Source organism: Mizuhopecten yessoensis, unplaced genomic scaffold, assembly GCF_002113885.1.
Source record: "Mizuhopecten yessoensis strain PY_sf001 unplaced genomic scaffold, ASM211388v2 scaffold8195, whole genome shotgun sequence".
Lineage (NCBI taxonomy): Eukaryota > Metazoa > Mollusca > Bivalvia > Pectinida > Pectinidae > Mizuhopecten > Mizuhopecten yessoensis.
The window spans coordinates 1382629-1403417 of record NW_018407426.1 but is presented as its reverse complement, the minus strand read 5'-3'; the positions used below and the strand labels follow the sequence as shown (position 1 = coordinate 1403417).

The 20789-nt window shown below is 36.6% G+C and overlaps 2 protein-coding genes across 7 annotated transcripts in view; one reads left to right on the top strand and one right to left on the bottom strand.

Moving 5' to 3' along the window:
* LOC110455281 (peroxisome biogenesis factor 2-like) overlaps nucleotides 1-6094 on the bottom strand; it is a 44292-nt gene extending 38198 nt beyond the window's left edge. The window contains exons 1-3 of the mRNA XM_021505311.1: nucleotides 6023-6094; nucleotides 4624-4701; nucleotides 2787-2849 (exon numbers count right to left, since the gene is read on the bottom strand). Coding sequence (XP_021360986.1) covers nucleotides 2787-2849; nucleotides 4624-4701; nucleotides 6023-6073 — 192 coding nt within the window. The 5' untranslated portion in view covers nucleotides 6074-6094. The remainder of the gene's footprint in view (nucleotides 1-2786; nucleotides 2850-4623; nucleotides 4702-6022) is intronic.
* Nucleotides 1-20789, top strand: part of LOC110455279 (rootletin-like) — a 128856-nt gene that overhangs the window by 25055 nt on the left and 83012 nt on the right. Inside the window, exon 1 of one of the 6 annotated variants that reach the window (XM_021505308.1) lies at nucleotides 6344-6424. The exons of 3 other annotated variants lie outside the window; for them this stretch is intronic. Coding sequence is in view for 2 of the 3 variants with exons in the window: in XM_021505306.1 (XP_021360981.1) it covers nucleotides 13460-13564 (105 nt within the window). In the remaining variant the exon portion in view is untranslated. Of the gene's footprint in view, nucleotides 1-6343; nucleotides 6425-12677; nucleotides 12935-13424; nucleotides 13565-20789 lie in introns of those variants that run through there. 2 more of the 6 variants (XM_021505307.1, XM_021505306.1) reach the window with 2 other exon arrangements.

Below are 20789 nucleotides of genomic sequence, written 5' to 3'. Positions count from 1 at the left end.
GTATATGGGATTATGAGACAAGTAGTATGGTAGTAGAACATATAAAGACAACATCCTTTTGGTCAGTGGTAAAACAGTAAGGTTAGAATGATTGCCCCTTCATTCTGTAAAGTAAAATCTGTCAAGAACTTCACAACTTCTGTTAATACTGTAAACCTGTCTTGAGAGAGCACCACTTTAGTCTGTACAGTAAAATTGGACTACTGGACAAGATTGCTGACACAGATCTGTCAGTGTAGTGGATCTTTTTAAAGAGACCACAGTCCTTTTGTCAGTACAGTAGATTCTGTTTTGAGAGACCAGCCATTTTGTCAGTACAGTTAAACCTTTCTAAAGAGACCAAAGCAATTTTGTCAGTACAGTAGATTCTGTTTTGAGAGACCAGCCATTTTGTCAGTACAGTTAAACCTTTCTAAAGAGACCAAAGCAATTTTGTCAGTACAGTAGATTCTGTTTTGAGAGAACAGCCATTTTGTCAGTACAGTAAAACCTTTCTAAAGAGACCAAAGCCATTTTGTCAGTACAGTAAAACCTTTCTAAAGAGACCAAAGCCCTTTTGTCAGTACAGTAAAACCTTTCTAAAGAGACCAAAGCCCTTTTGTCAGTACAGTAAAACCTTTCTAAAGAGACCACAGCCCTTTTGTCAGTACGGTATATTCTGTTTTGAGAGATCAGCCATTTTGTCAGTACAGTAAAACCTTTCTAAAAGAGACCACAGCCATTTTGTCAGTACAGTAAAACCTTTTAAAAGAGACCACAGCCATTTTGTCAGTACAGTAAAACCTTTCTAAAGAGACCACAGCCATTTTGTCAGTACAGTAAAACCTTTCTAAAGAGACCACAGCCATTTTGTCAGTACAGTAAAACCTTTCTAAAGAAACCAAAGAACTTTTGTCAGTACAGTGAAACCTTTCTAAAGAGACCACAGCCCTTTTGTCAGTACGGTATATTCTGTTTTGAGAGATCAGCCATTTTGTCAGTACAGTAAAACCTTTCTAAAAGAGACCAAAGCCCTTTTGTCAGTACAGTAGATTCTGTTTTAAGAGACCAGCCATTTTGTCAGTACAGTAAAACCTTTCTGAAGAGACCACCGCCATTTTGTCAGTACAGTAGATTCTGTTTTGAGAGACCAGCCAGTTTGTCAGTACAGTAACACCTTTCTAAAGAGACCACAGCCCTTTTGTCAGTACGGTAGATTCTGTTTTGAGAAACCAGCCATTTTGTCAGTACAGTAAAACCTTTCTAAAGAGACCACAGCCCTTTTCTATGTACAGTAGATTCTGTTTTGAGAGACCAGCCATTTTGTCAGTACAGTAAAACCTTTCTAAAGAGACCACAGCCCTTTTCTATGTACAGTAGATTCTGTTTTGAGAGACCAGCCATTTTGTCAGTACAGTAAAACCTTTCTAAAGAGACCACAGCCCTTTTCTATGTACAGTAGATTCTGTTTTGAGAGACCAGCCATTTTGTCAGTACAGTAAAACCTTTCTAAAGAGACCACAGCCCTTTTCTATGTACAGTAGATTCTGTTTTGAGAGACCAGCCATTTTATCAGCTCTTCTCCCATCAGACAAGATTCTATCTTGACAGATCATTCCTTTTTCACAATAATAAAACCTGTTTAGAGTGACCACCCCTTCTGACAATTCAGCAGGACCTGTAGAGTAACCATGCACTGTTCACTGCCAATGTTAACACTGTACACAGAACCATTGGAAATACTACCCAGTGTCAAACAAGGTTATACACACACCTGATCACATATCAGGACGATTCCAATCTACAAATACTTATGTATACTCTGTACGCATAATATTTACATACATGACTTCAATGGGCTTAGATCTACTGTCCAGTGTTTATTTGACCAGCTACCCAATGGTCAGTTGAAACAACATACACCTCAATAAAGTGGCTTTCACATTCATATTAGTTTGTTTTTATAACAAAACTGTAAACCTTCTATTCATAAGATAATAATTACGTTTTGATCATATTATTTCATGATTTTAACTAACCCTTTTACTATCAGAGGACCCTGTGAAAGATTAGCTTTGCTAAACAGGTTTTTTATCTTCAATAAATAAAGTTTATCATTATTATTATTAATATAATTATACTTGGAGTGCTGCAGTGTTCCTAAGTATAGTATAACACCTTAAGTATATACTGTAGCTGGTCTAGGTACCATTTTTGTTAAACATGTACAGTATATATATATATTTATAAATATGAAATATAGGAGCTTAAATGAGTTTTCATTTCATATGAGATTTTATGAATTGAGTATTAAGAGTTTTTTTATTTTTGCGAGCAAAAGTTAAAACTTCAAGACAAGTTTCATAAAAGCTCATATGAAATGAAAACAAATTAAAGATACTTTTTATCACATAACTCAGAAAACTTACATTTTGACAGGTTTTAAAACCAAAATGTAGAGGGCTTAATCAAACGGAGACAGCCATTTTGTTGCGCCATTCACAATTTATGACGTCAGGTCATTGTCGATATTATGACGTCACAATTGATTTCTGACTGGCACACCCAATGAAAAACGCTCCAGGGTATATTACACTAGTGGCATATGTAACAATATTACACAGACAAATTCACCGGATAACAGGCCTATTATGTGATAAAATTAGATTAAAGTCTGTGTGACAGGAAAATTTAAAAAAAAATGAAAAATCATAAGAAGACTGATTCTCAAGGTCTTTCGTGGCTTAACAACTCTTCGGGGGACTTATGTATATATACCAATGTATACCCCAAAATTATTGTCTTACCTTCCAAATGAGGATTTTGAGAAGAGCGTCCACCTCTGGTCCATACTTCACAAGTGTGTTTGTCTGAAAGTTCAGGGAAAGTATTTTTATATATGGTATCAAACATTGGTCAATAAACTGAATGTTTATGTAAAATTAAGCAAACATTGATATAGATATAATATTCAGAAAATGAAGAAGGTATACCCCTGTAAGCGCCAAAAGCTGTAGGAATAATCTTTGATGCAGATTTTTTGCACTGTTACTAAATGTTCTTTCTTACAATCGTTCCAGTTTACTCCCTTCATACAGAGAATAGTCTTATGCTTCACTCAGTCTACATGCTTACATTACTCAGCCAACAGGCTAACCCCTTCACTCACCCTATAGTATAGGCTAACCCCTCACTCACCCTACAGGCTAACCCCTCACTCAGCCTACATGGCTAACCCCTTCGCTCACCCTACAGGCTAACCCCTCACTCACCCTACATGTCTAAACCCTTCACTCAACTTACAGACTAACCCCTTCACTCAGCATACAGGGCCTACCCCTTCACTCAGCCTACAGGGCTTACCCCTTCACTCAGCCTACAGGGCTAACCCCTTCACTCAACCCACAGGCTAACCCCTTCACTCAGCTTACAGGGCTAACCCCTTCACTCAACTTACAGACTAACCCCTTCACTCAGCATACAGGGCTTACCCCTTCACTCAGCCTACAGGGCTAACCCCTTCACTCACCCTACATGACTAACCCTTTCACTCAGCTTACAGACTAACCCCTTCACTCAGCTTACAGGGCTAACCCCTTCACTCAGCCTACAGGGCTAATCCCTTCACTCAACCCACAGGCTAACCCCTTCACTCACCCTACATGACTAACCCTTTCACTCAGCTTACAGACTAACCCCTTCACTCAGCTTACAGGGCTAACCTCGTCACTCAGCCTACAGGGCTAATCCCTTCACTCAACCCACAGGCTAACCCCTTCATTCAGCTTACAGAGCTAACCCCTTCACTCATGCTACAGGCCTCCACAAGCTCTCTCACTCAGGCTACAGGCTAACTCCTTCATCACTTTGCCTTCATACCACCCCCACTCTTACTTAACTTACAGGCTAACCCCTTCACTCAGCCTACAGGGCTAACCCCTTCACTCAGCCTACAGGCCAACTCCCTAACTCAACCTAAGGCTAACACCTTCACTCAGCCTACAGGGCTAACCCCTTCACTCAGCCTACAGGGCTAACCCCTTCACTCAGCTTACAGGCTAACCCCTTCACTCACCTTACAGGCTAACCCCTTCACTCAGCCTACAGGGCTAACCCTTTCACTCAGCCTACAGGGCTAACCCCTTCACTCACCTTACAGGCTTCCACAAGCTCTCTCACTCAGGCTACAGGCTAACTCCTTCATCACTTAGCCTTCATACCACCCCCACTCTTACTCAGCCTACAGGCTAACCCCTCACTCAGCCTACATGGCTAACCCCTTTACCCAGCCTACAGGCCAACTCCCTAACTCAACCTAAGGCTAACACCTTACTCAGCCTACAGGTTAACTTCCTCACTCACCCTACAGGCTTCATAAGCTCACTTACTCAGGCTACAGGCGAATCCCTATTCTAAGCTTACAGGCTAACTCCCTTACTCCGCAAACATGCTAACTCCCTTATATTTAACTCAGCCTACAAACTAACTCCTTCATTAAGCTGAGAGACTTACTCCCTCACTCAGCCTTCTGACAGATTCTTAAACAATGACAACAAGCTCGGACAGCAAGGAATTTGTTCAATATTTTAACTTTCTTTTATAAAAAGAAAAAGAAATAGTTTAATCATAAAATCCATTTATTACCTGATGGTATTTGAACAATTGCATCAACTGACTCTTGACAAGGGAGATAACTTCATTGTCAAGTTCTGCAGCATCCAGCTGAAACAATCAATAAAGCAAGCATTCATTAAATCAGTGAAGGGGAACAACTCTTTCTTTATATTCACTTGTTTCTCCATAAGCAGGGCTCTTCATGATCAGTGCTCGTAGATGTTTAAACAGGATTATTCCATGAATATTTCTAGCTTCAATTTCTTTAATTTTATCATTAAAACATTGTTGTAAGATACCTGGTAGCAAGTATTGAACTGGGTCACCTTACAATTTATTATTTTCTTATTCCTCTTTTATCCTTTTTACTGCAATTAGACATGAAGAACATTGGTGCCTCCTAAACATCTATTGACCTGTTTTATGTCCCAATTTATTTTGGCTTAAAAATGTGATGGGGACACATTTATTAAGGACAAAATTTAAATATATAAACTTAATTTCAGCCAGTCCCTGCATATATAACAACATTGTCTGTGATTCATGGGCAGTAATAATACGAAACTGTTATAACCCGGAGTTCCAATTCATATCAATGTAATTTTCAATATTTTGTGAACAATTGTAATAGTCCAATGTGTATCATATACAGAATTGCACAGATAGATCTAAGTATTTGTTATACAGTAAACGGTATGTTTGAACCAATCCGTATGTGTAGGGATTAATATAACAACTAATAACAGATGTGTCAATAACTATTTCTGGCAACAATCTTTCAATATTATCTGTCTATATCTACACAAAATAGACTTAGGCAGACATAATCTCTGTTTCATCCAAAAACAAATGTTATTTCAATGTTTCAAATATAATACAAGGCTGGGTGTTGATCTAAACCCTGGAAAAGTCTAAGATCACTCTATATACACTATACTCCTATAACATAAGAGGCTGCTGGTCGGCTTTTTTTCTTCTATCGGACATGATTTTGCCGACTGCGACGCCTGTCAAAAGTTTCTCGCCGTGTAAACCCCTAACACTGTTTGAGTACAGTATACACATGTACAGTAGGTCAAAACAACATACATACTGCAGCAAATTCGTCTTCGATGTGTTAGTACATACAAATACATGTAGTCCAATCTGTATCTTATATACTATTATGTATAAATAACCATGTCTCGAGCACAACACGTTATCAACCAGTAACATATATATCAAATTGTCATTACAATAAATGAATAACGGTTTCTAACAATAATGTCAACTTACAACACGTGTTTTATATGAAGCAGTTCCTTATACTGTTTTCGAGTATACGGAGTCATATTAATGCTTTGACAGTGCGTAATGTATTTACTATATAGCAAGGGGTTTATGCGGATCGATTCTAAAAACAAATACATTTCACACAGAGCTTACAAACCTGGCTGACGCGAAGGGCAGGAATGGGTGTCTCCTTCCTGGTAGTCGCCATATTTGTTTATCTACCGCGCCAAGTGCTCGTTTGTAAAAATATATGTGATTGGTCAATATCTTCATGCAGGTCTTGACACGTTTAAGCAGTGATAGCACCGGGCATAGTCCAAATAACTTATACGTGTATTTGATTAGATGTATTGTCTATATAATTTGGACGAAATATATAAAAATAATCATATACTTTCTTAATTACATATTTTTATATTTAAAACTAAATAAATTCGTTCGGACAAATAAGCCAATCAAATTAATCGTAACACAACACCTGTCATGCGCTCTTCAGTCTAGGAGGTGACATTATCTGTACGAACTTGGTGACGAGGAAAAAGCGTCTGCTATCCTCGGGGTGAGTAAATATTTTTAGAGATGGGGCATTTCAGCCCTTTAATTACATTGTTACAAGTCGCATTTTATCATGCTTGTGCAAATCTTACAAAATAACGATTTTTGTAATGAATTCGAGGTCAAAATTGCAAGTTTATGGGGTGATTTTAGGTGGCTTATTTGACGATAGGACAAACCTGGTCAGGTTTATCATTCGCACGGCCAGGTCCTTTACAATCGATCGAGGTCTATTGATCGAGTAAATTGGCATTTGCCAAATTTCAATAGCCTTATATTTGTTTTGTGTATTGCTATTCCGACTGATCTTTTGAGTTTATCAGACAATAGCACTATAAGACAAATATCGGGCAGATTATTTGTAGTCCTACTAGACCTACTGTATTTGGGCTACTGTAGAATTTTAGCTTATGTTGCAAAGGTGGTTCGACTTACCAACCTTATCAAATATTACTTTAACAAGTCCCCCCTTTTTACAGAAACATGTGCAGTTGTTGTAATATTTTAATTAATTAGTGCATGTTTCTGACCCTAAACCTATATATATGAACACTTATTTCGCGCTTTGTTCTGTGAATAACGCAAAGTTGTTTGGCAGACGTTAATTTAGATAGCTTAGTTCACACAAAAGACATGTTTTAAGTCAAATGCAGTGCTCATATAGCCCATTCATATGATCCTCATAATCCATGGTGTTATGCGAACAGCGAAATTGTCAGACGATTTAAATGTATATTGGGATTCTACCATCCTCATGAAACCATGTTGACTACCTAATCCGGATTTAAAGTGGTCTAGCTAATCGCGCATGCTGGTATTTCAGAATAACGAGTAAGTTTCAATACGGTCATAATAACCTTCTCCGAAGATAGGGAATTAACTGTTACCCAGCCTTATACATCGACGCTGTAATTTGTGTGCGGCTCACTAACATGACATCAGCTTGTTACATCAGTTTTTATTACAGTTTGTACAGAATCAAGTCGTATTATGCTGTACGTAGTAATGTAAAATAGTCAAATAAATAAATACACAAATAAGAATATATTAACAATGCGTTTCATACGAGTCGTACGAGGATTGACGTTGTTTGCAAGAATATTTCCACTACCAAAAGTGACTGCGATTTTTTTTATCGCGAGTTCACCGTTTCTTACCCAAGTGTTAATGTTCCGATATTGTCTGGATATTTAACAGGAGGATTTATCACTATTTAATCTAAATTGTCAAATTTAAATCCCAATAAATCCATGCTTTTAAATGTCTGTGTTTGGTAGATTTTTCTCGAAGTAGAGACCTTTGACCGCCGCACGGGTTTGTGAATGCAATACAGTGTCTTGCTTTAGCCAGCGCATTAGTCTTGTCAGCTACTATACCTACCCTGCAAGATTACATGATTTATTGGCGAGCCGTTCGACATGAATAACTCGCCAGAGACTTGATATTGAAAAGGCTATGTGTATTTTTATTTGTAATAGTTTGAAACACAGAACTTTCTTGAGTTTTTCTATTAATTAATAAAATACAAGTTTTATGTGAAAAGCATTCTTCTATTATCGTATTAATAAACTGTTAATACGGCACCAGTTGCTAATATTGTCTTGAATGGCTATGCATACGATATTCCCACGACACTGGTATACACAAGATTCAATACATTGGTCCCCGGATAAAACATTATCCACCATTTACTATTTTTTTCCAGAAATGTGATGTAAGACACTGTTAATAGTATCGTCAATGTTAGCAGGAACTTAGTCCACAGATTAATAACTCATCTCTGTCGTCATTATCTGTGACCCGTGTTTTTCAGCTAGTTCGACTCCGATTGTGTCCCCACACTAAAACCTATCCCGCCGTTGTTACGAATTCTGGCCAGCGCTTTGTTTTAGCTGGCTCAGTCACAAAGCTTCGGTTGAATAGATTCGCAAGCCATTGTAGAGATGTAGGGAAACGTGCCAAGTACGACTGGATCTGCAAATCAGCAGTTCTATTGTTTGTAGACGTTCTGTGAGTAGCATTTACACTACTTGGGGGGAAAAAATTTATGGTCAAATATTGGTTTCATTATTGAAACAAGCCACTACATTTTAAGGCTATGTAACTTATGAAGAAGTTTGGCAACTTTAACTTCCTTAGCTGCCGGAAGCATAACTAATTGTCCTTTCGATTTATAGTTTAGAACATTTACAGGCCAATGACCCTATTACTGTCCAAAATATATATCCGTTGGACAATGAGTTACGCTTCCTACAGCTAAGTTTTCGTAAAGATGAGTTGGAAAGATAACTTAATTAAGGTCCAAGGCATCCTCGATATCCAGGGGTTACGCTCATTTTCGCTCTCTGCACCCCTGAATATGTCATAGCAAAACTGAACGCACGCGGCTAGCTATTTGATTGGTGTCAGGTGAAAAAACCTGACCAATTACTAGGCTTTGAAGATTACAGAAGAGCGACGCCTGACTTCAAAGCCAATAAGTTTTACCGTTACGCGACCGCGAGATTCTTTTGAAGTACATCAAAGGATCAAACTAGTGTACACTAGCCTTCAATTTTGCAATGACATGTTCCAGGGGTGCAGAGAGCGTAAGTGAGCGTATAACCCGTGGAGTGTCGAGGATGGTGTTCTCTTGGTTAAGTCATGTAAACATGTTATTGATCAGGCGACATTTAGTGACATTTTTTTATACAAGTAATCCATAACAAAAACGGTATACAACACATCCGTAGTTTCCTTTCAACTATACCGCTAGGGTATCCGACAGTTTTATGTGATCTATACAATCTCATAACGTTCTATTGAAATGGAAAGGTGTACTGTCTTTAATAGAGAAACCAAACACCTTTTGTAATGATCATGATATTGAGGAGAAATCATGATTGCACTTTCTGTGTATGACCGGCAGTTTAAAAGTATATTTAAACAAAAAAGTATTTTATCGTAGAAGCTCAGTTTACAGATTAATTTATACAGAAATCTATGTACTTACGCGCTTGCTACCCTCATGACAAATAGCTCGTGCATGCATCCCATAAGCGAAAATTGTTGTTAAGTTAATGAATTATTGTTTCCATTCGCCAATCTTGCCTATTCGATATGAAATTGTACTTATATTTTGTTATGTTTCATCGCCGTATTTGGTATGAAGTAACTAAAAATTATCAAATCTTTAGAACTCAGTGTAATACGAACGGTATACCCGGTTTAACATAATGTATGTATATTGTCTGAGTAAAACCAGTGTGTTATTTCAAAATAATTTGAATAATATCTCCATCTGTAGTCACAACTATCACGCTCTTTTAAGATTGAATTACGGTAGGCATGTGCGGTTGAAATAAAATACAGATAGAGGGGGAAAATGTGTTATCTGGAAAACAATGTCTCCCAAAGCAGGCGATGAGTGATCTATTGGCTAGAAAACAACCCGTTAGAGAGCACACAACGTAATAGTTACTTATAGTTTGGATGGGAAACCGAACAGAAGTTATTCCGTCTTTGTGTATTGCAATTGTTATTCTGAGAGTAACGTCATCAATTTTTGAGAAAACGACGTCATTTTCTCACACGAACCAATGACGTAACAATCAATACCTGCTCTCAAGAGAAGATAACTCTGCAATACACAAAGACGGAATAAGTTAGCCGGGAATAGGACGAATCACATCTGTCTAACTGAACCACACAGGGACACTAGTACCTACTAAGATAGAAGTGATTCGCGCAGAGTACATCTGGATCAGGCATATTTTGTCACCTGCAAATGCAGCGTTCTAAGGTTCTTTTCTCATATCATAAATATATTATAATTTTTGATAGAAGAGAAACGAACGGGAAGGTAAGCAGAAGGAAGCTTACTATAACGTTAACTTCTGTACAATACACACGGGTCTAATGGTAGTTTGTAAGCGGGTTTTAATTGCTGTTAATGATAACCGGCTTTTCATCGAGGGCTTTTCGTGGATGGCAGCGATGTTAACGTTTTGCCTATAAAATGCAATTGTTTCTAGTTAAATTAAGTTCAAATTTATTGAAATAAACATATTAAAATCTGTCCTTAAACAGTATTAAAATTTTCATTTTGTTTTACATTCATGAGCCAGTTTAAATAATGCAGTTTTGAAAAGCTTGAAGATCAAAGGGACGCCATTTTCCATGCCATTTTCTAGTCATTTTTTTTAACCAAGGGAAGTAACTCTAGCACACTTCGGTATTTTCTCATCAGCAATCGTTCATCGCAGGTTACATTGTGAATTGGGTATAAAACTCCATGGAGATATCATTACTGGACAAAAGATTCCACACATTTATTCCATAACGAGATTTGTTGCGCAAAATGTGATTAATTATTAAATCGGTAATAATAACTTTGATCGACCCAGGGCCGGTAGATCGTGACGGCACTGAATAGTGCAGCGATAATACGATTTTACACGGATGTCTTTTTATTACCTAACAATTAACATATGTCCCGGAATAAAAGACGTAATTCCAAGAAGCCTGGCCATGTAATCAATATATTAAACACATTGACAGCATTCTATACTATAGAGACTCGGCATATCTAATGCGAAAGGTTGTGTTTTTGTGCCATAAACTGCACTGATGACGGGCTATCTGAATATATGTAGATAAATGATTATTCATTAGAACTTTTTTTGTTAGAATTTCATTTCTCTCTTCGCCCATGTTTGATGAGGTACAGCCAATATAAAAATAATTTAGTCTGCATTTTCATGGTTTAGAGTAAAAAAAAAGAACTTCGCTCAATTGCAAATCTTTCTTGATGAATCAACACATTCAGTATAATATATCAGTGATTTATTTATCATAACTTATAGTCTCATTCTGTGGCATTGAAAAGCGATTTGGGAAACATAAATACACTTCCTCTTCATAAAAGATATAAAATTTACGTCTCAAAATTTTCTTTTAACGTCACGTAATGTTACCGCTAATGAGAACGCCCTATCTAGTATTTTAAATAGTAAATTACATTAAAGAAAAACCAGCACCATTTTGTTCTGCTGGTCAAGCCCAAATTAATTCTTTCAATGCAGTTTTGATGCCCATCGCTTTCCCATCAAACATCATCCCCATCCCACTATAAATCCTTGCACCCTTTCTCTTTCTTTTCCCTGCACATGTTATACTTTATATATATATATATTTATTTATATGAATTATAATATTGTCAGTACTGATCCATAGCTGCTGTTATGTCTATATGGAGACGGATTTACATAAGTACTATGTACTTGTTTCTGGATCCTTTTCTGTATTTATAACCATGGACCATTGTAATTTAACATCAATAAAATGAAGTTTAAACTAAATGAATTCTTAGGCTCTCCTTAATAAGTTCATAGCGATTATTAATAGGAAAGATTAATCTCAATAAGAGATTTTAGGATTACAGAGTATTATTCCCAATACATGTCGGAGGCGAATACATGTATTTAGTTGGAAAGAAATAACAAATGACCGACAATCTTGTATTTTTCGTGAGAAAGTATTGTGATTAAAATAAAGGCTTCGACGAACCGGCCGTCCGGCGACCGCCATTCTGTTGCTGACACAACAATGCTATTTGTTTTTTCTTTCCCTTTTACACAGTTATTTGGGACGTTAAATGTCTTCGCGAGTTTAGTTTGCCGGGATCGCCAGCAAGTTTTGCTTATTTTATTTTGAATTGATTATCGGGATAAATCCTTATCAGTTAATGAACGTCACGATCGTGTAGCGGGCTGTGTGTGTAGGTATAAAAGTTGCCGCGATATAAATGAGTTTTACCTACATACAAGATCGATAAAAACCTTAAGTGGCGAGTTTTATGTTCGATAACAGACATGCATGGTGCGTGCACCAGTGCCTCATAACAAAAACGCGTGTGTTGAAAAAACAAAGGTCAATAGACGCGTTGTTTTCAATTTCAATAAAACAATTCATAATACCCCGTTTTTTGAAATCAGAAAATGCAATTTTCAAATTTGTTTGAACTCCTTTATGAGTAATCCGTTTGGCTGCTTTCCATTCTCATACTCACCTTACTAGACTTCAGTGATTGGGTACATAATACACACACACCAAATATGGATTGGCTTGTAATTGGAAAATAATAATGGTACAGCGATTGACTAAGTGAAAGCTGTGTATTTAATTAGTGGTTGTGTATTGGCTCTCGTTAAAGGTCCAAGTAGGTAAATATATACATTTGTCCCGCTGGCTGTGTCGGCATGTGTAGACCTGCAGATCGGTAAAATTATACCCATGTGCCATCTACGCCACCTGGGATATCGTATTCACCGTACATCGATAGGAGATAACTCGGGATATTGACGGGTCTTCCTGTCTTACGTAGGAAGGTGGGGCATACCCAACATCTGCTCTGGGGATTTCTGTGACACTTTAACGCATATGTGGGGGACCCTCGATTGCTAGCTTTGAGGTGCTTCAAGCAGGACAAATGTCACTTGAGGATCGTGATCATCGCTTGGAACGAGTGATACAGGTGGCTATTTTTATTTGTTTATATTTGTGATTTGTCCTACTACATTTACCATACCGAGTCACACGCATGCTGACGCACTGTCAGTCTTTCGTTCTATTGTCGCCATTCATATGCAGATCAATTCCGGTTTTTAACACTTCATATTTTACCCCGGTCAGACCAGATAGACACATGGATACGCCGGGTGGACCCCGACTAATTTAAATGTAGAACAATGTTTTTCACAATTTGTGACATTGTTGGTCTTTAATCGATATATTGTTTTATAAACATTGTATCAATGTAACAACACACGTGCCTTAGGAATGTATGCACACGCACAGTAAACACGTTCACGAGACATGCACAAGTGCTTTCCGATAGCACAGCATTTCAGTGAGACGCGGTAACTGTGGCAACGGAAATACTACACCGTTGCTGCGGAACTAGCATTATAAACCGGAAATAGGAAAGTAGGACAAAGTTAGCATTTCCTGTTTCAGTTTACGTGTAACTGTAAACTTGAAGAATATACGAGAATGCATTATGTACCCGGCTAACATCAGGATGAACTCCCCTCCTGTGAGGGACCGTTCCAGGTTACCCAACGTCAGCGAGAGAGATCGTCTAGCTGAGAAATTAGCGTTATGGGTAAATCTGCAATTTTGCATAAAACTTTTTCATGAAGTTAGCGAAATGTAAACATTCCTGAGGTCAAATTGAGCACGTAATCTGATCCACCGGCGTCTGTTATGTGTCTGATTACACACGTTTATAAATTCTGCAGAACTTCTTAAAAACTTCATAGATCTATTTTGAAGAATACAATAGAATGTAATAGTAATGCATTTGATGTATTTCTCTCTCCAGTATATTTTCAGATCTGGACTATAGTTTGAAGATATTTAGACTAACGTCACGCTACCACAATTGGTACACTACCCAAATTGGTACACGGTCAGAAAATTGTTCAAATAGTACTTTAAAATTAAATTTGGGCATTTTCCTTTGACAGTATATCAAAATAGATATTTATCAGCATTTCTGCCGAATAGTTTTGTTTTCAGGAACATTTAAAAAGTACACGATGACTTCAAAGTAAACCTATCAGAAAACCAGTAAAAACGACGTACGTCGATGAAATTTTGGAGGATTTTCAAGGGGTTAAATATAAGCACGTTTAAATGTTGATTTCTGGTCCTTATATTCGGATATTATAAAAGTGAATATATACAATTATAGTTCAGTATGGTATCTATAAAAGCAACATATTTTGTTGTAATCGGCACATCAACTTGTAGAAATAAAAACAATTTCCATAGCCTGTGATATGGTGTACCAATTTGGGTACTATTTATGGCCGAAAAACGGACGAAATCTCACTCTGAGTTTAGCGTTCTATTTTCAAAAATAAATTACTTAGATATAAATCTTTTCCTGAAAATGAACCACCATAGGTAGTCTTTGTCAAGAATCAAGAAACATTCCAGATACAAGATCTGAATTTTTAAAGATCACTAAAAAACTGTCAAAATTGTACCAATTGTGGTAGCGTGACGTTAGTGCCCGAGGTGTCAGGTTGTTTCGGTAACAAGACGGAAGTCGTTTCGGGACCTTTTTCCGGGTCGTTTCGGGAGTGTCAAAAGTCGTTTCGGGACATCTCGATTATTTTCTACTATTTGTTTAGCACACGTGTTTATGTTTGTTTTGTTTACTTTTTAATTGAGTAGTTTTCAAAATTTCAGCAAAACAAACAGTAAGGAGCTCTTTGATTTCATAATTTTAACTTAGGTTTACAAAAAAAAACAAAAAACGTTTGGAGATGCTCCGAGTACCTCAGTTAGGAGATCACTGTTTTCATACTTTCAACAATGAGGGTTACAAAAACACACCCTACTAGTCTACATAGTCATTGTAAAATTTGATACTTTTTATATGCAGAATTTACTGTCAAATGAGTACTTCTGTAAAAAGGGAAACTTGATCAAGTTGGCCACATTAATAGGGAAAAGAATAAAATGAAAACATGTTATCACAATTTCAAAAAAGGGACCTTAAATACCGAATGAAATTATTTAAAAATAATTGATTGATTGATTGATATTGACCGCGCGTTCGGTTCGGTACTTGGTGTTCGTTCCCCTCTATTTAATAATGGGATTAGTTAAATCAAATTAACAACATGTTGTCAATCAGGTTAATGTTGGCAGGTAACCCCTAAAGCAATCTAATTAAATAAGCGTGGCGCTAATTTGCAAAACTATTTTCCAAGCACGGGTAGGTTGAAGCCGCCATATGCGTACTCTTGTGTTCACATAAATCATGACGTCATTGCTGAAAGGCTACGACGAAAGCTGTGTTTACACAGATTTTTACGAAACAGGAAAGAGAAATGTAACTTGTAACATTCATTTATATTTTGATTATACTTTTTTTTATGTCCCGAAACGACTTAATTTTGTCCCGAAACGACTTCGGGACTCCCGAAACCACTTGTTACCGAAACGACTAGCATTCGTGCACGAATAGTGGTATACAGCCGTGAACAAGATGTTTTGACACAACCTCTGTTCAGAAATTATTATTCAATGCATTGGTTGGCCAAAATTTATTGTAAACAACTTTTGTTAAGATTATAACCATATCTTTCTGTCAAATTGGAATCCATTTTTTGGGGGGTGGGGGAGGAGTCAGCAGAGGATGCGCAGCAGAGTTTTCCACTGTTAATTGCACACAGGGGGAATTCATTTATAGTTTCTTGTCTTATATGCAGTAAAATCCCCCTTAATTTTGTTTTTGAAGATATTGTAATTGGACTGTGTGGGTGAACTACCAGTGATTTGGGCCGCTTTCGTTTATTGCGATCCAAACTGTTGAACAGTTGGAACAGAATTGTTCTTTTATGAAATGAGGTTGGAGCTAGTAATCTGATGCTGCTCTCAGGCAACCCTTGACAAAGCCTTGCAAGGCCTGCATAAACATTTGCAGGTCTGCCAGGATTTATACCCAAAAATGTAACATTAACATTTAAAAACAAACAAACTGGGTGTTCCCCATAAACAAACAGACCCCAGGTAGCTCAGTTTTGTGAGCATCCATATTGTGGTTTAGTGGTCTAAGGTTTGAATCCTAATCTCATTCTGGCCTGTTGCAATTTTACGCTCAGAACACTGTGTATGAAGTTAATTAATTGTTTTTTTTTATTTCAATTTTCTTTTCTTTATTTTTGGTTAAAGTTTTGCAAGAATTTCTTTTCAGAGATGGCTTAATATTAAGGCTATTGTCATGGGGGTAAAAAGTTTCCATTTCGTAGTGACCATTTTTGGGCAGTGGTACAGGGTTTTTTTAACAGTGAAATGATTGAAATGCGATTCAGTGGTGAATCAACATTTTTAAATTGGAAGCGAAATGAAAAAAACCCTAAATAAACAAACAGTTTGACAAGACAGTTTACCATCAAAACAACCCTGTTAAAAATGCTTTGTGGGAAATGTACATGTACCTGGTAAAGTGATAGGACAAGGTGAATATGGAATTTAGAAACTTGTTAAAAAAGAACTTCGGGTCCACATTAGGTGATATATGCCCCTCTTGTTCCCCCATTTTTTTTTACTACATTGTAGAAGGTCTCCTTTGGCCTTTTTAGAGGTATAATTTATTGTATGTGACCAATGCTTTCTGAGACAAACTTTACACTTGTTATGACAACATTTTGTAGGTAAACTTGTATCAGGTTGTCACTTAGTTACATACACAATGTCGTTTAATATCTGTCATTATCATTAGCTGGTCACCTATTGCAATCTGTCGCCATTCCTCATCTGTGGTGCATAAACATTTTACATTTCCAACAGAATATGAAGAACAGTGTCCTAACTTCTGAAGAGATTTTAGCGATACTTTATGGGCATGTAGCTTCTATAATCCTCTTTTTTTGTTATAATCAGAAATCTAATAGGGCTGTCATCACAATCATTTTAGAAAACTATTTCAAAACTTCAGTCAATTTTGAATTGGCTGATTTCACTGAAACTTGCCATTATGAGGTTCCATGTTTTCTATGATATGGCCTCATGGCCATCCAGTAGATGTTATGCCTAGAAGGACAAGTGTTCCCTTTATACATGTATATATAGTATCTCCTAAGAGTATTGTTAGATAATTTGATTGACTAAAAGAAAGTAGGACAAACACTCTGGTGAATCACTAGAAATACAAATGGGTGGACGGGTGGCCAGTGAGTAGTAAATGGTGAGTTAAGCACTATAAAGTCGGCATCAGTTCTGCGCTATCACAAGGAGACAAACACGAACATATCGCAGCCTCCCAAAACACACACACGTACACTACTTGCATGCATCTTGCACACAGGGGAGGCCGTCCTTAAATGTTCATAACTGGTGATAGGACATTAAACAATACTAAACCAAACCCAAACCTACAAATGGGTGGAAGGGTTTTTACCAGGATTGCAAGGGTTTGAGTTTGATGCCTTGAACATACCAGTTCAGGAAAAGATATGGGTCACCTGTCTTACCATACTGGCTTTCTCCGGGTACCTGGGCCCACTTGTATAAATCATCTCAACTCTTGAGATTTCCTCAAGTCTAAGATTTTCCATAGACAATACATTGCTTGAGATTTTCCTTAACTTTGAGATGTTTTATACAAATGGGCCCAGGTCACCTCCATTTGTCACTTTATAGGTCATGGTGGCCATATTGAATTTTCGATAAATTTGCATGATAACAGTGAATTTATACGGAATATGAATTAAGTATGAATTCACTGTTATCATGCAAATTTATCGAAAATTCAATATGGCCACCATGACCTATAATGAGTTAAAAGGAATAATTCCTTTTAACTCATTCACCCCGTAAGAACATTTAAGCTCTTCTAATTCAAAGGTTGGAATAGTTCATTATGAAATTTCAGGGGTGAATGAGTTAATGACCTAAAGCTATTGTATAATTTCGGCCTCATTAAGAGGTCTTTTGAATTGAGGAAAGACTTTCAACATACTGAAGTTTCTGGTTTACCAATAGTTCTTTATGTCACGGTTAATTCGCTGTTCTATCAGTATCAGCTCAGTTGGATGTTAAACGCAATGAAACTTTGATTAAATTATTGATATTATATTATAAATTTGTACGTTAAGGAGAGTAAGATATGTATGGAAAATCATTATATATCGGTATAGTATATTGACACAACCAAATTTGTTGCTCATTTCCAAAATAACTAATTTCGTTTCAATTTGCATATTTTTCTTTGTGTAAAAAATGGTGATGATCTTTATCAATTAAATTGTTTTTAAAACACGTTGATAATTTGCTGGTTTAGGCAAGGTAAATACATAGAGTGATTTGAAAATCTGCCAAAATTCCTTGAAATATGATCCTGATAATGTGAACCTAGCCATTGATAGCTATAGGGTAGTAATCGTAGAGTATTGGACGCTAAATACCATAATACTGCAGTTAAGGCATTATTAAAGACTATGTATCAGTTCAGTATCACTGTCTATCTCTTATTTTAGAATTTCATTGAAGGAACTGTATGATATGATATGATATATTGATGTTATAGAGAAAGATGAATGTAACCCACATACAGGTTTTTGAACCTTTACAATTTTGTAACAGATACAATATAAAGCCATATTTTTTCATTTTTTTTTCATTTTTTTTTTTAGATTTCACAATAAAGCCTATCATTTGATATCTTTAGCTCCTTGAGTAGAAGTTGCTATTTTGATATACAAAGGAGGAAAAAGTTAATATATTTACCCAGTATTTCAATATTTACCTTTTATTTCGGAAAATATTAAGTGACTAAGGAGTACTATAAATGTGATGCATGGTATACCAGCGCCACATTACAATTTATCATTTGCCATATTGTGACACCCCTATAGCTTCCAATATGTACTGAAATTTATAGCTTCCAATATGTACTGAAGTTTTCAGAAATGAAGCTTTATCACTGTTACAGATACATGTGAATCACAAAGGGGAATCAATAAAAATAAAATATGCTAGCTGTACTGAAACTTGATATAAAACCATATTGAATATATACTTTACACATGCCCATGAAGTTATTGTGTTTATGTCATATTGTTACTATCGGAGTACCCTGTCCGATACTTAAACCGTAGCATAGTATCGTATCACCATTATCCTGTATTCGGTTCTGGAAGTGGATCCAAATTTCATTATCATCATCAATAATCAATCGCATTGATTATAGTATCGTATTGATCAACCATTATACACATTATTTCATTATTGATAAACGATCGTATCTAGATCAACACTCCCCTCCTGGGTACTTGCATTGGGTGCTTTTCACAGTTCAGTGATAACGTATATACAAACATACACTACTCATTATTGACAGTACATGGTACAATTTATTTGAAATTTTCTGGACGCTAATTGAAGATTGCTTACATTCAAGTTCTGTAACATATTATAGAACTGATGCATTGTTTGAAAGCCTTTCTCATAGAGATGTCCATTTTATACCATAGTTAGTTACAAGGCTGTGACATCACTTGACTATTTCTGGAATTTGTATTTCTTGCAAGCTCGGCATTGTTGAAGTAATGTTTCATATTCTGTCTAGATGCACTTCATATGTGATTCTCTCCTATGAAGGTTGACCGACTCTGTAGATCAAATTATCAATTTCCAATTCACTTGTTTGCCAAAAAATGGTATCATACACATCTGACAGCAGAGATAGAATTTTCAGGGAAATGAAAATGTATAGTACCATTATTCATATCAAACATTCATTAGTTGTTTCCCTGTTTACATGATGTAAATGGATCTCGACAGCTGCCTTGAAATTTCAAGTTATATAACTGTGTGTCATGGTAACTTTTAGATATTGTTGGTGTACCTAACCATTTACTTCATTTTCTTAAGCAATAAGACTACAACCACATAACTGCACAACTTGCTACTGAAAATCATTTTTATTTTGATAATGCATAAATTACCTTCTCCAAAACTACCAGCACAGAATTTGAAAGAAAATCCAATGTTCAGATCTCTATAGCTACCATAGAGACTTCAGTCAGGTGTGGAATGTGTCACTTTAACTCATTCACCCTTGAAGACACATTTGAACTCTTCCAATTCAAAGGTTGGAATAGTCCATCATAAAATTTCAGGGGTGAATGAGTTAAGAGAAATTATAAGCACAACACAGTTCAGTACTGAACATGGCTCACGTTGGTTCAAAATTTAAGAACATACTCTTCAATTCACGGAGTTTGATTCTTTATCAAATTCTATCTTGTTTTCGATGACACCACTTTCATGCTAAATTCCTGTTAAACAACCTCTGCACATAGGATATTGTTCATGCCTGATATTTCTCAAAAGCCAATAGATCTATACAAAGAGAAAGCCTTTGTATATCCTATTACCAGACATAAAAATGTTTCATTTAAACTTTCATAGACTGAAATGTGTTACAGTTAGACCGTCGTAGATCTTAAACGTGTTTTAGTGTGAGTATCATAGACCTAAACATGTTTCAGTTAGAGTGTCTCCGTCGAGGGTTAAGATTCTGTAAGAAAATCCCAATTGAGGCGTAAGCCGAGGTTGGGATGTTACAGAATCTTAGCACGAGATGTTCGGCCATCTTTTTCACAACATAGTTTTACCTGATATGATTTATTTAGGTCTACCGCTACTGGTGTAGAATTCATTTATTTCCCCATCTGAAAGTTTTTCTCTGGGAAAAAAATAACTAGCCGATTCTTTCCCAAAGGAAAAAAATAGGCTAGTTATTTTTTCCGCAGAAGACATTGGCTAGCGTATTCTTCACCCCCCCCCCCCCCCCCCCCCCCCCACCC